At 46.9% G+C, this 20,712-nt stretch overlaps 1 protein-coding gene across 3 annotated transcripts; it reads left to right on the forward strand.

The window, feature by feature from the left end:
* Nucleotides 1–209: 209 nt before the first annotated feature.
* On the forward strand, nucleotides 210–14,146 carry LOC146756509 (C-Jun-amino-terminal kinase-interacting protein 3-like). Of its 3 annotated transcripts, XM_085524503.1 has the most exons (5): nucleotides 210–527; nucleotides 7,723–7,843; nucleotides 8,119–8,189; nucleotides 8,603–8,694; nucleotides 13,429–14,142. In XM_085524503.1, the coding sequence occupies exons 1-5, from the start codon at nucleotides 210–212 to the stop codon at nucleotides 13,718–13,720; spliced, it is 894 nt and encodes a 297-aa protein (XP_085380629.1). In that variant the 3' UTR covers nucleotides 13,721–14,142. The 3 variants fall into 3 exon arrangements, with proteins under 3 accessions (XP_085380629.1, XP_085380628.1, XP_085380627.1); XM_085524502.1 differs by lacking the exons at nucleotides 210–527; nucleotides 7,723–7,843; nucleotides 8,119–8,189 and adding an exon at nucleotides 11,241–11,264 and having other exon boundaries at nucleotides 8,224–8,694; nucleotides 13,432–14,146; XM_085524501.1 differs by lacking the exons at nucleotides 210–527; nucleotides 7,723–7,843; nucleotides 8,119–8,189 and adding an exon at nucleotides 11,241–11,264 and having other exon boundaries at nucleotides 8,239–8,694; nucleotides 13,429–14,144.
* The last annotated feature ends 6,566 nt before the right edge of the window (nucleotides 14,147–20,712 follow it).

Below are 20,712 nucleotides of genomic sequence, written 5' to 3' on the forward strand. Positions count from 1 at the left end.
ATGCTGCAGCTCCGCCCCGCCCCGCCCGGCTGCAGCTCCGTTCGCTCAGCGCCGCGTCTTGGTGTCGGGGCGGCGCCGCGCGGCTCATTGGGTCCCGTTGGCGGGCAGAGCGCGGTGGGTCTCGGCAGCGGCGGATTGGAACGGAGCAGATCGGAACGGAATGGAGTGGATTGACGTGGGGCGCAGCGCATCGCTGTGGGGCTGGCACGATGCTGGAGATCCAGCTGGATGATGGCGGCGTGGGGGGGTACCCGGGCGACGACTATTGCTCGGGGTCGGTGATGTCGGAGCGGGTGTCGGGCCTGGCCAACAGCATCTACCGCGAGTTCGAGCGGCTCATCCACTGCTACAACGAGGAGGTGGTGAAGGAGCTGATGCCGCTGGTGGTGATGGTGCTGGAGAACCTGGACTCTGTGCTGAACGATAACCAGGAGCACGAGGTGGAGCTGGAGCTGCTGCAGGAGGACAATGAGCAGCTGCTCACACAGTACGAGTGGGAGAAGGTGCTGCGCAAACAGGCCGAGGAGGTGAGTGAGAGCGGCCCAGCGCCAACGGGGCCCGGCATCCATCTTGTGCGCGGCGCCAAGGGCCGGGGATGCGATGCAATGTGATGCGATGATATGATGCGATGCGATGTGATGATGTGATACGATGTGATGTGATGTGATGTGCTGCGGCGGTACCCGCATCGCAGGCCGCGCTCCCGGCCCCGCTCCATCCGCTCCATGCAGCCCGTGCGGAGGGGAAGGGGAATGGCTGGGAATGGCTGGGAATAGCTGGGAATGGCTGGGAATGGCTGGGAATAGCTGGGAATGGCTCCGCGTTGCTGCGCTGCCCCGAGCTCAAACACCGGCTGCACGGGGATGACTGGAGGATTCCTGCCGGTTTCGGGTTTAAACGCGGCCCTCAGATGGTTGATGTCTTCCCTGTACTTCCCCTGCCCTGGAGATGATTCCCTGTCTGATCTCAGCGGCCTTTCCCCGGGCGCTGTGGGTCCCGGATCCCCGGGGCTGCGGCAGGTGCTGGGAGCGGGCGGCATCGGGGCACAGCGCCTCATGCGGGGACAAAGGAGCCGAGCTGAGCGCGCTGCTCCACACTGAGCGCTCGAGTCCGCCGACACCACCGGCATCTTTCTGGCCATAGGCGCAGCCGGGCGGCTCCGGCCTCCAGCAGGGCCGGTCTGCGACGTGCCGGACACATTGGTACCGCTAGAAGTGTAATGCTGCCGTGTCATCAGCATGTCTTTGCAAAGCTGCTGGGAAAGGAATGTATGCATCTGTATTGGCTGTGTTTTAACACTGGGAGAGTAGAGGGTTTTTTCCGTCTCAGGAGTCTTGCTCAGAGTCGGGTTTTGATTTGCTTAGATGTGGTAAATGAAATCCCTTCATGACTCCAGAGTAAAGCGCCGTGCAGTATTTCAATGGAGGTGCTCTGGGTGCTGGATGGTGAGGACGTGAGCCCAGGACATTTATCGCCCTGTACTAATGCTGGTCAATTTGGGTTGTAGCCTTAAGTTTTAAGTATGTGTTAATAAAACTTACAGCTGATCTTTTCAAATTCATATGATGGCAGGGAGGGATTGAAAAGCAATTCCAAGTGTGGGACTTCATTCCACAAGCCGGTATTTTGTAGCTTCTGAGAATTAAATACTTGGAAATGTGCTGCTGCTGGGGAGGAGTGGGGCTCGGGGCGTGGGGTGGAACAGCCCCATGGATGGATCCTGCATCTTTGGACTCGTATCTTTCTGCTCTCAGTTTACCAGGTACAGGGGGTGCTGCTTCCTGCTGTGCCTGCTCCTGGAAGCAGATGTGGTGACAACATTTACGTCCTGCAGGGACGCTCGGACCCACAGCACGGTGCTGTTGGCAGATGTAAAACCACTCTGTCATCCTCAGGCGCATCTGAGCTGAATGGGCAAAAAAGTATCTGCATAGGGCCTTGTTAGCAGAAAGGAATAGATAATGTGCTTCTATGAGAACAAATGGGTTTTGCCCCCTATGTAGCCTCTGCTATCAGCTCACGTGTGTGAGATACAGCTGTCATTCCCTTTGTGTGTGACCAAAGCACACCATTACCTGCAGCAGTTTCCTGTGTGCCTCTTCCTGTGCAGTGGATTACGTGTTATGGAAGTGAAAATCTCTTATGCTACAGAGAATTCTGCTGTTCATCAGCTCATTGTAAGCAGAGAAATGCACCCCCCACCAGAGCACGCCTTGCACTTCTGTAGCAGGGGAAGCCCATCTCCGTCCCTGAGCAGCACTCGGCGCTGTGTGCTTTGCCTGTCCTGGGTCTGCAGCTTCCAGCCCCACCTTCAGTGGGGGTTCCACCTCCAGGAGCGATGTTCAATCCCTTGCTGTTGAGTTCTTTGCGTGTATCAATGATCATTTCAACAGCTGCAGCAATGCTGGGGAGCTGGGAGTCGGTGATCACAAAGTAATTTGTTCCTGTATTGCAATATCATGTCATGGGCGTCTGATTACATCGTTAGTTTATTGATGTTAAGTGAACTGAAACCAGCAGTGGATGTTATTCTCTGGCATAGAAGTTGTGTCGTATCCTCCTGTTCCCGCTACTGCAGAACCACCAGATCTTGTTTTACATAAGCGTGCACCCAGCCATGTCCTGCTCCATTGGGGCAGCTTGCACAGCCTTCATTTCCCTTCCTCTGAAGCAGAGGTTTCTGTCTCCATGTTCTGCCAGTCATTTCCCCAGGATGGTTGCATTCAGTATCTTTCAAAATACTCTCAGCCAAAAGTGAAGCTTTTCTGGACACTTTGACTGCAGAGTGACTCAATATTTTCCACTTGCTCTAAAATAGGGCAGCAGAAGCACCCGGACAAGAGCACTGAAGTCAGAAGTCCCTTGAAATGAAGCAGTGCAGTCAGTCTGTGATTGCAGGGCTCAGAATGTCACATTTCTTTTCCTTGACTTCCAAAACACTGAAGCTGTGGAACAGCGTCAGCTTTTCAGTATTGCCGTGTTCTTCCACCTGCTTTGCATTGTGTGAGCGCAGGGTAATGGCTGCACCTCTCCTAGAGCCCATTTAAGGGCTGACTGCTGCTGGCAAGGGTCTCTTTCTGGAGATCCCCCCTTGGTGCAGCTTTCCCATGTGAATCCGAGATCTTCTGCTCCAGGTGAGCGATCTTCTTCCCTTCCTTTATAGCACCTCTGTTGTGCTGCTCCTGTCATTGCACAGAGCTGGGGCTGCCCTGTCCCAGTGCAGAGTACAGCACTTCCCTTGTTAATCCTCATGTGGAGCCTAATGCACATCCCACTAACTCGTCAAGCTCTCACTGCAAGGCCTCCCTACACTCCAGGGAGCCAGCAGCTCCCACTATTTAGTGACATCTGCAGCTTATGCATAGGACCTTGCATAGGAATTTTCTTCCTGCTCTGTAGCGGGTGTTAGGATGGCACCCACTTGTAGGAGCACAGAACTGGGAGGGACCTGCTGACTCAGCAGCCCGTTCCTCAGCACTGCAGGCAGTTGCATTACAGAAGCTGCTTCATAAATGTATCAGGCTTTGTCTTAAAGCCATTACTTAAACCTCTTGCGTCTGCTCTTCTAAAAGTGACCTCCTCCTGAATTCCACTTTCGTTTTTTTTTTTAACTTGCAGCCTGTTTTTACTGGTTTGTTCTTGTGCCAGCATTGACTTTTACTCCAAGTAACTTCTGCCTCCATGAGATATCTGTGCCTTTGAAGTATTAATAGAAACCAGTCCTGCCTTTGGTCTCCATTGTGTTGGTGGCTCGAGCCGAGCTCTGCTCGCTGCCTGCTGGAGGAGGGTCAGGTTGGAGTGCCCCATGGAGGGATCTGTGTGCAGCTGGTTTGGGTGACACTTGGCTGTGCCTGGTTTGATCCCTGGGCGTGTGGGGCTGCAATAGCAGGTGGCTTTCCTGGAAGGCTTCAGCATGAATTGCAGTGTTGCACTGTTCAAAATGACAATGGTAGGATTTATCTGGTGTGATCACCCTGCGTGTTCACCTGTGTGACATCCTGTTGGCTGGAGATGGCAGCACGTCTGTCTGTCTCCTCACACTGTGTTGCAGCTGACCTGGGGCTCATCTTTGCTTTGTGCTCAGCTCCCTTCTCTCAAGTCTTCTCATTGCAGTCACGATGTTTGCATGCCCTTGCCCAGTCCCAGCTCCTCTCTGACCATCAGCATCGCTTCGTTCCTCCTGTGTGATGTTTTGATTCTCTTCATGAGTGGCATCTCCCAGTCCGGTCTCATCTGCTGCACTTGAGTAGCACCTCCTGCCCTGTCAGCCCCACTTACCACAAGGCTGCCTTGAAGAGCTCTGTTAGCTGCCCGTGCTCGCTTTGTGCTCCTCTACAGTGATCCATGGTGTGCAGGGGCAGAGCTGTGTCAGGGCTGGGAAGAGCCCATCTGCCTGCCCTGGCTCTGCCATAGCACCAGGCCTGCTTCATGGAGAGCATTTAAAGGGCAGAGCATCTCATTCTTCAAAAAAAGGCTCAGATCCCTTGGAATAGGAATCCAGGAGATGGTTTTATTGATATATGCCAAAATAACAGCATTTGATTTCACAGAAGCATTTGAAGACCAATCTACAACTATAAAGTAGCTAACACATAAAAGATGTGCTTGTGAATCCTTGAAATTAGCAAGAGAAGCAAAAGCCCTTAAGGACTGCAGTTGTCAAGGGGATGTTATTTCACTGAGGCTGTGTGCTCCTGTGCAGGTGGAGGTGTTCCTTCAGAGGAGTGTTTCTCTTTGGGGAGGATAGCAAAGATTTGAGCGTGGGGTGTAGCTCAAAGCATCTGCCCACCAGGCAGTACTGCGTCCTGCCACCAGTGGGTTCTGCCCTATTTCTTTGTCTTGGCCTCCTAAGACAGAATACTGTCAACGTAACTTCCCGAATTGCCAGTTAATTACTGCCCCAAATTGTGAGTTGGAGGCTGCACAGCCTGCATTGGCTCCCTGGCTGACAGCCTTCCTGCAGGTGGGGAGTGGAATGCGGTGTGAGTCCTTCCTGCCCTGCAGACAGCCCCCTCCTCACAGGCAGCTGTGCGTCCAGCTGTGCATCCAGCTGTGCATCCAGCTGTGCGTCCAGCTGTGTATCCAGCTGTGCATCCAGCTGTGCGTCCAGCTGTGTATCCAGCTGTGCATCCAGCTGTGCATCCTCCCTGTTCTCCCGGGCAGTGCATCCCAGCGCTGCTCTCTGCCCAGCCGCAGGGTAAGGTGACGGCTGAGCTGCTGCTGTTCCCGTCAGCATGTAATACGTGCTGCCAGCCAGCCCAGATTAAGACCTTATAATAAGATTTCTGCATATATGCACATCTAGCTCACTCTGTCTGATTTATTGTTAATATGATATGATGGTTTCTGACCCCATGCTACTATTTTTAGTCATTTTCTTCCTCTGAAAGCCAGTAATGCAGGAAGCTCAGCCATCTCCAGTGTACCGCTGCTTTGCAGAGGAATACTCGTTCTTTCACTTAAGATGATTTTGTGCTCGTTGTTTTCCATTTAACGATGAGCGTGTGAACCATGGTGCTGGTTGTAACCTTATCCTGAGATGTTAGAGACCAGCGATCCTGCTTGAAATCCAGGGAGAGGCTCCAGCAAGACTAATTTGTATGTGTACAGCAGCGTCATGTTCCATCATTACTAACTGTTTAAAATATATCTGGCTCCTATAACTGCTGGAAAATTATCCTTTGAAAGCAAGTATGAAGGGATTGGAAAAAATAGTAATGCTGTGCTCGGCTTTGCTCTCCCAGGACAAGTGGGAGTGGGCTCTTTGTTCTTCCAGTTCACCCATTGATTTCATTGTAGTGGGGCAGAAAAGAAAGGAAGATTTTCCCTTCAACGTCATTTGAATTACCTGTTCCTGAGGCCTCACTTCTTGAGCCTGTCCAGGCTCCATGGCATCCCTTCCTTCTGTTCTGGTGCAGTTTGTAAACATATGTGTGGAAAATAGATAGCTGTGTGTTACTGTCAGTTAACATCTGCAATGTTGAAGTCACCCATAAGGACCAGGGCAGCTGGATTTCAGGTCTCTCTCAGTTCCTTAGAGAACAGTGCCTCCAAGTCCCCATGCTTGCTGGGTGGCCACTCCCACGGCACCCACTTTATTTGCTTGTCTTGACTTTCTGATGCAGGGGGAGACACTGGCTGGGAGATTCTGATGGAGGAACAGCCAAGAAGCGTTTTGGAGCCAGACAGAGTGAGGAGCCGTTGGGTCCCTGTGCCCAGAGCTGGTGTTCGATCTCCGTAGGAGATGGAGCAGGATATTGCTGCAGTGCACTCACCTGAGATGCTCTTCTTCCCTGAGAACACTTAGAGTGGCATTAATTTTTAATGCTGCTGTCTCTTTTTCTTCTCCACGTGGTCGGCTCATTGCTAGTTTGCAGTTTGTTTGAGTACTTTGAGGCTGCAAGACAGACAGGACTAAGAAGAGCCTTAGTGTGGAATGTTTAATCTTCCAATCGGTTTCACTAAACCAAACCAAAGCAACGGTAGCAAATCCAGGAATCCTATTAAAGTTGACCTACATAGTGGGAATAAAATTGGTCTCCTGCTTTCTTTTGCTTCCTGTTTTACTGTTGAGAGTTCTGTGAATGTTTTCCTTAGAGTCAGTTAAAGTTTACTGCTACTCCAAGCACAATTCCTGCCTGGCTGGGTGGCACACGCCTGGGTGGGGAGCTGGGAAGAGATGGGCACCTTGTGCCAGGAGAGCTGCACAAGAGTGAAAGCCAAGCAAGTGAGAAGGGAGAGGGATTTAGCGCTGGGCTGTAATTGGAAGTTTGTCAACAGAGCATTAGCATGGAGTGCTTCCAGCAAACCCTGAGAGGGGGCAGAGGGAAATACTGCTTTTCTTAGCATAGCTCCAACCAGTCCAAACCAAGTGAAATGGCTTCTTTAGGCCTGTTGCTCAGTGTGGCTGTCTTGGTTAGAACTTTTTCTTTTTTACTGATGCCCAGAGAAGACTGGCCGGGATTTTCTTGCTGTGAGGTCTCATCACTCACTGCTTCCATTCTGCACCAATTGAGGCATAACTCAACTTACAGAACTGAAAAAGTAAGACTCAAGTTTTTCTTAGCAGCTCTGGAGCTGAATGTGCCATCCTTATAGAATCACCTGTCAAAGTTGCTCTGGTTTTTACCATGTAACTCTCTACCCCTTCTCTGATGTGTGCCTGAAAAAACCTCTGGTCTGAGATCTGGGAAGTGGATTGCAAAGGAGACTGTGAGGTGTGACGGTTGTGGGTTGGTTTTCCACAAGGCTTGTATGTTTCCTGCAAAATTTAGATGCAACATCATTAATAGTGGGAACTTTCTGATGTCTGAAGGAGATTTCTGACGTAGGCACTTCTAAATGCGTGACCGTAGACACAGAATTTGGCTTTTCTGACATAAAACTAACAGGAATCCAAATTCAGCCTAGCATGATAAAGGTGTTGTTGAAGATGATGGAACCGTGTTGGTTTACATAACTTGCATTGGCCAGCAGATTATATCTTAATGATACACAAAGTACATCTTTTACTTTATTTTAGAAGATAAGTATTTCTAGCTTGAGTAAATGCTGTTTTAACTTAAAGCACATAGAAATTCTTATCTCTTGCTTTTTTTGTGTGTGTACATATATATATGTATATATACGCACACATAGTATAGGAGGAGAGAAGAGGAAAAGTCAAATACGTTTAGGTCTGTTCCTCATCCTTGCTTCCTTCTCTGGTTTTTCCCTGTACAGAAGTTCATAGAGTTTGAAGATGCACTGGAACAGGAGAAGAAAGAGCTACAAATCCAAGTGGAACACCTTGAATTTCAGACTCGACAGTTGGAGCTGAAGACCAAAAACTATGCAGATCAGAGTAAGCAAAGTTGTGCACCAGATACGATTATGTAGTTTGCTTTCCATGAGCATATACTTGCAGATATTCTTCATGTGCTGTTTTTTCTTGTTTGTTTTAATGTAGTTTGTGGAAAGCCTGAAATCTGTGGCTGTCCCTTTCTTTGGTATAAAAATCAGAGCAATCTACAGGGTGCGACATATCCACACTAGTGTAGTGCAGGTTTCATTGCTTCTCTTGCATGGACCATGTCTAGATCTGTATGTTAGCTGATGGGTGGAATCTTTTCTTGGCAGTTTCACGGCTGGAGGAGCGTGAATCAGAAATGAAGAAAGAGTATAATGCTTTACATCAGCGTCACACAGAGGCAAGCTGTTGCCTGATTCCTTCCAAATAAACAAACTCTTAGCTTACCCATAAAACCACATCAGAGAATTGGGTTTTTCATCCTGACAGTGACTAGAGCTTCAGAAACTTGAGAGCATCAACATTATCTGAAGGGAGGGTGCAAGGAGGATGAAGCCATGCTCTTTTCAGTGGTGCCCAGTGCCAGAACAAGAATCAGAGGGTGCAAACCGGAACACGGGAGGTTCTGTCTGAACATCAGATAGCACTTTTTTAAAGAAATTTTAAGGAATTGGAAGTAAATGCTGGAAAACAATATTCAAAAAACAGAAATCACAGAATATCCCAAGTTGGAAGGGACCCATAATGATCATGGAGTCCAATGGAGTCTTTTGTTTTATTCTGTTTGCCTCACGTATTTTTTCCTCTTCTCAGATGATCCAGACCTATGTGGAACACATCGAACGATCCAAGATGCAGCAGGTTGTGGGAAATAATCAAACTGAGGGCAGTGTACCTGGGAGAAGGTAGGGCCATAACCTCTCCATATAATGTTTGCCATCCAGGAACTTATCAAATGAGTGCATATTTGCAAGAGAAAGAAATCAAAGGATCTTTCCCTGTGGGCATGGATTGTACCTGAAGCTTTTTGTAAGTAGTTAAACGCATTAGCCTTTATGTAACTTCTTCCCCAGTTTCTTAAGGGAAGATTTATCTGAGTCAGTCACTCAATAGATCTACTTATGCCCATGAAAGTGCTTTGTTTTTTTCCCCTCTGTTTTCATAGCACCAAAGTGATCAGAGCCAGCCTCTGTTTAAAGGAATGGCAGTAGCAGGAAATGAAGTGTAGTATATTTAAACCACTATATTAAAACCACATATAAAAAGATAATTTCAAATGAAGAAAAGAAGAAATATTCTTCCTATTTTCTAAACATAAGGTTATTTTAGTACCTTCTGTTTAGATCCGTAACATTTAAATACTAGTGTGTCCATTAGGTTTGGGATAAAGAAAGTGGAAGGAAGTGTCAGGTCTTGAAATAAAGAATATAAGCTCTCTGGAAGCTGTGGCTTCCTTTTGCTGGGTTGGAGTGCCTGGGAAGGAATTCAGATCATCAAGGTTTTGGTTGTGTATTGTAAAACAGCAGAGGAGAGAGCAAGAGAGACACAAACTGCTCCCGATTCCTTGCAGACGTGATGTTCCTTCCCCAGCCAGTGCTTGGCCTCCTGCCCGAGCATCGTGCTGTGAGGGGAAGGTTTGGGGGTCAGCCTCTGGTTCTGTACTGGTGCCTTACTGGTGTGCACACAGGGCTGCTGGGGGGAACGGGAGTTTTGTTCACAGCTGTTGGTAACGTAACATTGTGTTAGAAGGAAGGGAGGATGCTGAAGGAAAATGGGCTCTGTAACTGCAGAACATCCATGTTTGAGACTTCTGCTGGGCTGTGTGCCTCTGCTGTCAGATGTCTCTGTACAAGCTCTTAGGCACACCCATGGTGAAGGAGAAACAGGGTGGATTAGGTCTTTGTTCAGTCCAACTCACCTCTCCCACCTACCTGAAAGGTATGAATGTTTGTAGGAAGAACAGCTGTGCTGATGTGTGCGTTTCTGTCTTGTTGCCATCTCCATGTCTCAGCTGGGAACAGGGGGAGCTGGGAATTGCTGAGCTGGCAGGGTGCAGCATTGCAGGAAGCCAAGTGTCAGTGTGTGGTCCTGTTTCTTTTGTTCTGCAGAGAGCAGCTCAGCTCTCCTGCCATGGAGAATATCCAGCAGTGTTTCAGGGGCAGCAATATAGCAGTTTGAAGCAGTTATACCCTAAACTCCAGAGGCAGAGAGACTTATCTAGGCTTTCTCCTGCACAAACTCTGAAGGACAGCACAAATCTGTAGCGGATCTAAAAGGAACTGGAATAGGAACATTCTGATCTGGCTGAGTTCTTTCCATATAGTAAGTTCTCAGTGCTGTGTTTTCTGCAGAGCAGTGTCATGTCAGAGAGTGGCTTAGAAAAATAAAACTGATTACAGAATACAGTGTAACCCTTTCCCATCTGAAGGTAATGCTTTTCTAGCAGACCAGTGGAAAAATATAGAAATCTATACAAGGAAAGAAGAGCAGAAACTGGATGGTGGCCTCTGTAGGTGAATGGAGGCAGGCATGATGGGTATGGAAAGAGAAGATATGGGGTGAGAAGAACCAGTAGGTTGTTAGGATTGTGAGAGTGTGTGTTCCTGACAGCTCCCTCAATAGGTTGTTTCTGTTTTCCTCTGCCCCAAACCAATCCTGATCACAGCTGTAATGGTTGGAGTGTGTTAGGCTGGTTGCCCCCCCACACCCCGTTCTCTGGTATGAAGGACAAACCTTGCACTGAGGATTGTCTCTGTGTTGGAGGGATGCTATTCCATGTAACGTGTTGCTAGTTCCTGGAAGAATGGGAAGAAAGAGCAGCTCTCTGTGTCTGTCACAGCCCTTGCCAGGCCTCCATCTGAATCTGTAGGAACAGCAGCTGGGAAGTGGGTCGTTTTCCTTCATTTCAAGCTTTGGGCTGTTCATGTGTGCTGTATTTGTGTATGTTTGTGCCTTTGAGGGTTGTGTGGTCCTGTGTCTGCACAGCTGCATGTGGGTGAACACCAGCACTTGTGAGTTGGTACACTGATGTGTTTTGGGGGGGATATGGGTGTAATCTCTCAGTGTCTTCCTACATGTTTGTGAGTGCATTTGGTTACCTTCACCTGTGGATGTGCTTGGGTGTGTTTTATATGGTAGACTGTGTAAATACATATTTGCATAAGGCTGTAAATGCACCAAGGGTGCTTCCTTGTCACTTGAGAGAAGATGGTGCAAGAACTGCTGGGGGGTGTGTGTGTCTGCTGCCATCTGAGGAGGGGAATGGGTACAGTGCACACCTCCAAGTAGTATGAATAAAAGTGCATGCATTCGCTGTCTCTGATAGGGCTGCATGTTTGCATGGTCTTCATTCTCTAATAGTTGTTGTTGTGTTTTTTTGTTGTTTTTTTTTTTTTGTCTTGCTTTTTGTGCAATTGCTGCTCTGTTTAGGCTGTTACGTTTGTCGCTGCAGTCATCGCCAGTCATGGAGGAAAAGGTAAATCCTACTGCTATTTGTTAATCATAGTTCTGGAGGTTGCTGTTGGGTGGTCGTGGTGTGATGCTGAAAGGTTCTGTGCTGGCCTATTTGCCCTCTTTGTGTACTGACATCTGCATTAGATTCACTCACATGGCACACTTCCCTTGGCTGGTGCAGAGGGAGCCAGCAAGCTGCTACATCAGGAAGGAGCTCATGCACCCAAAGCAGAAGGGGCAGAGGCTGGATTCCAAACTGGGATCATCCCTGTGTGATTGGACATTTGCACTTCACCTTCCAGATTACTTTAAAAAGTTGTCTTTTCTCCTTTAAATTAGAATCATCAAATCACCAAGGTTGGAAAAGATCCCCAATGATCCAAGTGTCCACCTACCACCAATATTTCCCTTCTAAACCATGCCCTGCCTACTGCATCTACACGTTTCTTGAGCACTTCCTATATGAGCACAAAATACACCTCTTTTCTAAGCAGGGCAGGAAATGCGTGTCACCAGTAACTGTCAGAAAGCACATCTGACTTTGGCTGAGGCAGTGAGTTCTGCACCCTCAGCCTACAAAGAGGGCTGTTGCCACCTTGCAATGATGGCAAACCTAGTAGTTCTGTTACATTTTCTAAGCTTTAAGGTCTTACAGGAGGAGCATTCTGATCCAGGTTTTGGCTACTGCAAGCCCTTATAGAGGCTTTTGCTGTTTTCCTCACAACATGAGGTGGAACTAACCAAGTGCTCAGAGTCCCCCTGGACCAGAAGGACGTGGGTGTATGAAAGTCACTCCAAAGGGCTGTAGTCAGCACTGAAAATTTATAGCAACCCTGAGGATATTCTGAACTACTCTGGGGACTGGTAACACCAACATCAGGACTGTGAAACTGAAGTTATCTTTCCTGCAGTTTTTCCTTGATGGGGCACAGAAAGCAGCCATTCCAAGCAGGAGCCATGATGGCACAGCGGTGCAGTGCGCCGTGTCAGCTGGACAGTACTCAGAATGGAAAGGCTGAGCATTGGTCTCTTCCGTTAGACATTTTGCTTTCACTTTGTAAATGAACTCTTTTCTGCCCCTGCCATGTCAGTGTGTTTGAGTCAGTCCTGGGGCAGCCTCAGATGCAGCTGCAGTTGTTTTTCACCCGTGGTCACAGATCACAGGATCACAGAACAGGTTGGGTTGAAGGGACTGCTGGAGGCTGCCGGTCCCACTGTGTGATGGTGGTAGCTGAGCTGAGTCTTGGTGAAATGATTGCTGTGTCCAGGAGCAGTGCTGTACTGGGCTGGCATGGAGCCTGATGGAGCAGGGAAGCAGATCGGTGTCTTGCAAGGAGGTGTTGACTGCTGCCCTGTTTCTGGAGTGTTCATGCTGACAAGCTACTTTCTTTTTTGAGTTTCCACCTCCACTGCTTGCTCTACATTTTCTCCCACTGGAACTTGGTCCCCAAATCTGTGCCAGCTTCCATATTGAGAATCAAATCCACAGCTTGCTGGTCACCTGCACTTGCCAGAAAGGAGAGTGATAAAGAAAAAGTAATACAGACATCTGGCTTATGAGTGATGCATTTATTTATAAGTTTGTATAAATTCTGAATTTTGAGAAGACTGTAGTTGGATATGGAGGAGGAATCACAGAATGCAAGTATTACTTCTCTTGCTTAGTATTAGAAGTGATCCAAAACCCACTGATTTCTGCTGTTGGTGCAAACCAGGTTTGGGGTGGAATGTGCAGAAGTGGCGTGTAGGTGACTCACTTCAGCCTCTTTCTTCGTTCAATGATGCCCATTTTGTTGTGGGATTGTCTGCTGTGGCGTTTTCCCACGGTGCACCCATTTCTCAAAGGACACATTGGTTTGAATTTGCTCGGTTTCTTTGCACTTTTGCTTTTCCTTCAAACACTGCATGGGGGTGCTGATGTCAGTTGTGCCTGTCCTGGTCACTTGACCCCCTTTGACTTTCTAGGCAGATGGTTGGCTCTACCTGTAGACACTCTGGGTCTGAACAAACAGCACCATGGAGCTGTGGGTTTGGGAATCCACACAACTGCTAAGCTGGGGCAAGGAGTGCGGTTCAGTTTCTAATGACTAACATTTTGCATGAGCTACTGTGCTGTTTCTTTTGTGTATGAAGCTCGTAAACAGCTAACAGATTGGCTTTCCCTCTCTCTCTGTTTCTCTGTTTAGCAGGAAGGAACGTCCTAACTCTCTGAATGTCTTCCCCCTCGCGGATGGCATGGTACGTGGGCAGATAGGGGCCAAGATCGTCCCAACACTGGACCACTGGCACCTGAGTGGCCTCGGGCAGCTGCAGTCCAACTCCAGCTACAAGGTTTTACAGACCATCACAGAGCAAGGGTTTCCCACTCTGCCACTGTCAATAGCATCCATGTTTTCATTAAGGTGGAGGTTATCCTGTGTCCATAACCCTTTGCAGCCTCTTCCTGCTGTGAGTTTACTCCTGTGGTGGCTGTGCTGAGGTGGGAGGATGTCCCATCGCAGATCTGGTGTACAGTGTGGGATGGATTTATAAGGCTCCTCATGCTTGTTACCCCCTTGTCTCAGTGTTAATCTCTTGGCTGGCCCTAAGTTGAAAAGAGTATATGTGAGGACAGTTAGAAATATAGTGAAGATAAAATCCTTACCTTTTTTAGCTTATTTGTGAGAGGAAATGATGGAACCTGCCTCCTCTCTTTCCCTCTCTAAGAGCAAAGCTTTTGCTCCTCAGATGGGGCTAGAAGTAGAGTTACTCTTGCTCTTCAGCAGTTGTTCTTTTTGTCTTACCACTCTTCTGGCCTTCCTATTTTCAGCTAAAAGGGGTACTAAACATCTGACTGCCCAAGTCCTGCACTGTGCTTTTAAAGCTCTTCACTTCCTCACACATCTGGTGTGCAGCTCTAGTCTTGTGCTGTCTATATCCAGTACGCCTGTCACATTCAGCGCACTGCCTTCTGCACTGGGGCTTGCCAAAAGCCTCACAGCATGGCAGCCACACCAGAGCAGCTGGATCATTGTGCCTTTTGCTTCAGGTGCTGTGCCATTTGGAGACTGGTCTGAGTTCAAAGACCCAGAGATTGTGCTCTTAGTTGACAGATCTGTGCATTTATTAACAGCTGAGGCCGCTCATGATGAGCCATCTTTCCCACATTCTGTGCCTGCAAACTTCTCAGTCTTTGCTCAGAATCCTACCAGATTCTTAAACGATGTTTCCCAGGTGCCTGGTGTCAGCCCTGACAGCCAGTGATGCATCCACCCAGCATGGCTTGCAGTGTGTCCTCCCTGCAGAGCTTCTGGTCTGCTTTAAAGGTGTCTTAAAAGGCACTAATCAGATCCTACACTAATTTCTGGAGAGCTTTACTGCAGTTAGGGAATAGCAAAACCACAGTGCAGTGGGATGTGGATGTGAAGGTGTAGCTTCAGATAGTCTGACGTGTGCCAGCACATTGCTGCACACAATCACACGGCAGCCAAAATGTACAGAGAGCGTATTTGTACTTCTGGAAAAAATCTATTCCTTTGGATCTCTGAACAGCACTGCACACTGTGGTATGGGTGTGCTCTTGAGCTCTCTGTTGGTCAGGCATGTGTGGCAGGTGTAAGCCTTTAGAGGAGCTGGAACAAAGTTGAGGTGAGATCCACCTTCCAGACTACTGAAGGCATCATTCTTTCAGAGATATCATTGCGGGGCTTCTGAGAGGTTTTCAGTGAGAGCTGAGGGGAACTCAGCAGTAATTCAGGATCTGCATTGCAGGAGAATACAGCGGGAATCCACATAGATTGTAAGCTTTGGTTTCCAAGCTCAAGTAATGGAGAGTTACTGACTTGATGACTTTGTCATTTATTATTGGTGATGTCAGGCAAGAAGTCCATTTCTGGTAAAAAGAAAACATGCAGAAATAGTACCGTGCTGCTCTACATGTATTTGATGGGTGGGTCTGGGGCTTGTGTTGATGCTTGCTAGGAAAATTCAGAAGTGGGAAACACAATAAGGAGGTCAGCTGATAGTGTGCAGATAGAGCTCGGGCTATGGAAGACTTGGATAGCTGGGGTGTTAGGGAGGATTTCCTAAGGCTGTTGAAGAAACATATGAATAATTAAAAGGACTGATTCTCTGACTCTGGATTTGCAGTTTGGAATGGAAAATTTTCCTCCTGCGAGCTACTTGTGTGCACTCTGACTAAAAATGCTGTTTTTCAGCTCTTCTGCATGGCTGAAATCTCAGCAGTGGTGCTCGTGCACTTCTTGCTTTTTCTTCATCTGCTCTGATATTTCACTGACATCGACTGCAGACACGTAACTGACTTTATTTTCCCAATATGTGTATCTTGACTTTTCTGGCTAGTTTTCCTTCTTACGGGGCCATACATTAGTTATGTTTTAATTGTACTTGTGTACTTATTATGACTATTTTCTGTTTAAGTTGCTGTCCTTTGTTATTTTCTTTTTATATTCAGTTGCACATTTATTTTACATAATGATTTGGAGATGAAAGTCCTTAACGTTTTTGTTTTTATGTACTATGCTTTCAGTGTTATAACCATACAAGTGTGACTACTCATGGTGACATATGACTGCTATGAATGTTGAGCCTTTGCAATGCATTTTGGAGGTCACTACTGCACATTTGATGTTTAGGAGGTTGACAGGTATGGCTGTAGGTAAGTGGTGGCTGTGGAGTTTTCTTTGGGTGAGCTCTGGGCAATGCAGTGTGCCTCCTGGACTGCAGAAGAGAGCTGTACAGTCGGTAAAATATCTGGAACAGTAATAGTGGAACAATCAGAAGGACAGTAGAAAGAAGATACCAGCGAAGTTTAATAGATGTTCTGGACTGCGAAGAAAAGTGCCTTGGTAGTGTTAACATTTGAGAGGAATTTCTCCAGGGCAGGTTGGTAGTCTTAATAAAGGACACTCTCTAGATGACTACAAACTACAAGTGTATAATCATAGAGTGTAATTACATTTGTAATAACTCCCTGATGTGTTCTGGGTGAGAGAAGGATAATGTCAACAAGCAGGAAGCTTGTATTCTCAATACAAGTATCACTCTGTAGATGCTGTAGAACTTCTAAATGACATCTAGATCCCAAGTCCAAGAATTGACATCTGCACATCCCTTTTGCAGGGCTGAAATTCTCACAGACTTCAGTTATGCTTAAAGGTTGTGGGTACAAGAAGGAGCTCTGAATCTGTTCATCCAACAGAAGTGTTTTTTTGGGTGGGGGAAGAGGTTTTATGATTGCACTTTATGCTTGGAACTCTTTGTTGTCCCTCTGTATGACAGAAAGCACAGCAGGTAAATTGCAGCTGAAGTGTTACAAGGTTTATTGGATCACGTTCCCAAAAAATGAACTAAACTATTAGAAAAGTAACTCACAAAACAGGAATCTGGAGTGGAGGTGAGAAGAGTGGTTTCCACATGTAGCCACAGTGAAGTGTTTCCATCTCAGTTTTGCTTGTAAAATCAGCAAATGTGCAGGGAAGCCATTGGAACTTCCATGTGGGAGCGTGGGGGCTGCTTGGACTGAATGTGCAGAAACCAAACAAGACATCAATAGATAAGCATAGTGGCCGGTCTAATTAAGGGAAGGTGTTAATAAGATTCCAGATTTAAAAAAAAAAAAAAAGGCTGCAAAGGGTTAATATATTTCAGTATTTCTCTCATCCCATTTTGAATTGCTTTGTTATGTTGTGCAGTTAATGTTAGAACAGTAGAGCAAGACTTAGAAATTAGTGAACCAGCATCACAGCTCCGAGGATGGGAGGCCTGAAGCAGCTGCTGAGCAGTCTGAGCCTCTGCAGCAGTTGCACAGGAGGGGAGAGGCAAGCAGTAACAATTATAGCTGAGTCTGGGTGTGCGGCTGCTGAGCGTCACTGCACCCAATTGCAAGTCATCAGCACATAGAACTCTCCAAATTCATTTTGCCATCTCCCTGCTGGCAGCAATTAGAATGGGCTGCCGTGAAGAAAGGAGAGATCTCATTTGGTACTGGGGATGATTACTGCATCGGTCAAGACATTAATTGGCTGACTTTGAAGCAGCGCTGCTTTAATTGACAAACAAGGGCTGCAGTGTAAAATCCTCACAAAGCCTTACAAGTCTCCCATGTTTTTCAAGAGGTGTTAATACAAGAAATGGGGCTGTAATGTCTGTAAAGCTGAGACTCACTCATGCACATTTCACAATGGAAGTCTGTTGCCTTCGTTAATTTGTCAGCTTCTTATTTTTGAGTTTCTGGGTCTTGCCTTATCAATTTGGGGAGACCACACCTGTTTCTTCTGTGCTGTCAAGCCAGACCCATGCTTGGCAAGCTTCTGTGAAATATCATGCGGGGACATAGGGCTTCCCCCACTAGCAAAATCGGACCATCAGTTTGTTATCTGCTTTGCTTCTGCAGCTTGGTGTAAGAAATACGCTGCTGTTCTCTCAACGCAGGGGATTCTCATTCTTGTTATGTCAGTGGCTTACTGTAATGGCAGCTTCTGGATCCTCTAAGAGCTCGCATCTTTCCCAAGCAATGTCCGTGTTACCTTCCAGTCTTGGGAAATGCTGTCCTGGCTTACTGCGAGTGCCAAAGCCCTTCAGCTTCTGCTGTAGTCAGTGGCAATTGGAGGTGCTTTTCACTTATGAAAAGACCTTCTTCCTTGAGGTGCATGATGAAGAGGTCGCATAATGATGTGGCTTGTGAAGATAACTCTTCATAGTAAGAGAAGAAGGATGTCAATCCTTTCACAGGTAGGATTTGCTTGCTGAGTTCAGCATGGGAACTCACTGCTGCATTCTGGTTGCAGTGCCACGTGTCTCCAGTGAACGCTGGGCATTTAGTCAGTGCAGTGAGCAAGGCTTATTTTGCTTAATGCTTTAAGGCAGCCATATACCAACAAACCGGAGATTAACTGAAATATATAGCTCTGCTTTTCCCTTTTTATTCTTTCCCTACCCTGGAATTGCCATAATGTCCCCAAGATGAAATGTCTGAATCTGGGCAGTCCTCAGCAGCTACCACGCCGAGCACCACTGGAACCAAGTCCAACACTCCCACATCATCTGTGCCCTCTGCTGCTGTCACACCCCTGAATTTGAGCATCCAACCCATCAGCGAATACAATGGCACAACCAAGAGCAACAAGAGGACACGAGAAAAGCGGAACAGCCGGAACATGGAAGTCCAGGTCACGCAGGAGATGAGGAATGTCAGCATAGGTATGGGAGCTGGAGCATGTTTATGAATACAGGTTTCTGAGGTTAGCATCAGAACCAGAACCTTTTCTGTATAATACAGAGGAAATTCCTGTGCTAACGTTCACCAGCTGTTTCCTAACAGGTTGAGACTATAAAACAACGTGCAACATCCTCTAGTGTAGCATTTGAATAAAAAGACTCACAGCTGAGTCCAGTTCTGTATTTTATTATTGCTTGCCCACAGTGCCAGCCTCAACCAAGCAATGAATGCTCTTGTTCTCATGGGCTTTGTAGATTTTACTCCTGGGGCAGCTTGGAAAGGACAAAAATGTCACCTCTAACACATTAAAGGGGCTAATGTAGTACACAGGTGACATCCTTAATCCTTCGGGAATTCTCTATGCAAACAGACATTGTGTTTATGTTGCTTGCCTCAGCTTTCAAATGTCTTGGTTTCTAAGTATGTTGGTTTCTATGTAAGTTGGCAAAAGGGGGAGTCCCTTATTTTCTTCCTCAAATATTGGTCTTAGGCTACAGATTATACAGAAACCAGGTTAGATTTCATGCACTGAACTGTGCAGTTTCAAAGTGAAATTTTAACTATGTGCAGCACCATGACATTGTCAAGCTGTGCTATTTGCAGCTGCAGAAATGCCTTTAAGGAGCACTGTTGCCATAGATCATGTGTTGTCTTACGTAGGTATGGGAAGCAGTGACGAGTGGTCCGATGTTCAGGACATCATAGACTCTACTCCTGAGCTGGATATGTGTCAGGATCCCCGCCTGGAGCGCCCTGGTAACAGGTATTGGTTGTGACTTTCTGCTCTTGGCCCTCTGTCTTGTTTTTGTGAAGGGTGGATATTGTGGTCCAGAGCTCAAGATGCAGCTGTTTCAGAAAATGCATAAATTCTGCCTAATGCAAAAATGAGGTGCTGGCAGCCTTTGAGATCTCCAGGGAAGGCACATATCAGTAATATGGAAGGATCTGTGTGAGTGGCCCAGGCTGCTCTGAGACAGGAAAAAGGAAATCCAGGGCTGTTCACAGCATTTGAGTCCTTATCTGATCTTACTGCTGTGAGGGTTGCTGTTGAAGTTGGTGGGAGTGTAGGCATCACTGCACATCCTTAGGACTGCCAGTGGAAGGTTTTCTATGAATTTTTGAGTAGTTATCAGCTATTTGAAAAGGCATCAGCGAGGCAAGGCTGAGGTCATGCAAGGTAGGTATTGATACATGGTATGGGGAATAAAACATTCTTTTTCCTTTACTTACTGAATTCCCTCAGTCAACCCGTGGCAGAATCCACTCTCAGAGTTTTGACTGTACTGGTCTGTGATGCTCAGTATTTCAGAGTTATGTTCTGGCTTAAACATCACCAAGTAAGAAGAATCCTTGCCTTTCTTTCTTCCAACCACAGCCCAACCCAGGGGATTGTGAACAAAGCGTTTGGCATCAACACAGACTCCCTCTATCATGAACTTTCCACAGCAGGATCCGAGGTGATCGGAGATGTTGATGAAGGAGCAGATCTGCTAGGTAAAATTTGTTGGGACTGTTCTGTTTTCTCTGAAGCAAAGACAGCTCCGTTAGGCTTCTAGAAGCGTTTAGATTCACTCTTTTTTCCGAACTTGGATGTTTGACCTTTAGAAAATGGCATGGAATTTGGGATACACTGTGACTGAAATATGCACCTACAGCAGTAATTCTTACCCAACAGCTTGAGTTAATGGCTGTGTATTTGGGCTGTCTTTGTGTCTGTAAGTTATTTTCCTTTGTTTGAAGATTGCTTCTTCCCCTCCTCCCACAAATCTTCATGCCAGTAATTCTGCATTCTGGCAGCTTCACTTGGAATAGAGCTTTTCTTGGAAGTTTGCAAGAAAAAAAAACCCTTTTGTTAAGATTTCTTTAAGTTTAAGGGGAACAATTGTCGTTCTCGTATGGAAACATCATAGATTTCACTGCAGTTTTTACCTTCTTAGTCAATCCAAGAGAGTTTTGCATTCTCCTTTTAGGCTGATATTGAAGGAGCTTCTTGAATCTGAAGTCTGATTATGTTCTATGTTCCCAATGAGGACTTTGAAGCAGTCAGAGAAGCAGCTTTGTGTCAGGTAGCAGTCTGATAAAGCTGTGAAAGTGTAGCAGTCCCAGCTGCTTGTGGGTTGTTCCCCCTTTCTCTCATATCTCCTTTCCTGGTCTTCATTATCCCTTTACTCTGGACATAGGGTAGGACTAACAGTTGGGTAATGGGCCCTGCGAAGTCCTTTTTTTCAGTGTTAGGGTGGCCTCCTGTGTT

The sequence above is a fragment of the Coturnix japonica genome, chromosome 27, assembly GCF_054131305.1.
Source record: "Coturnix japonica strain WE chromosome 27, WE-NBRP24, whole genome shotgun sequence".
NCBI classification, from domain to species: Eukaryota; Metazoa; Chordata; class Aves; order Galliformes; family Phasianidae; genus Coturnix; species Coturnix japonica.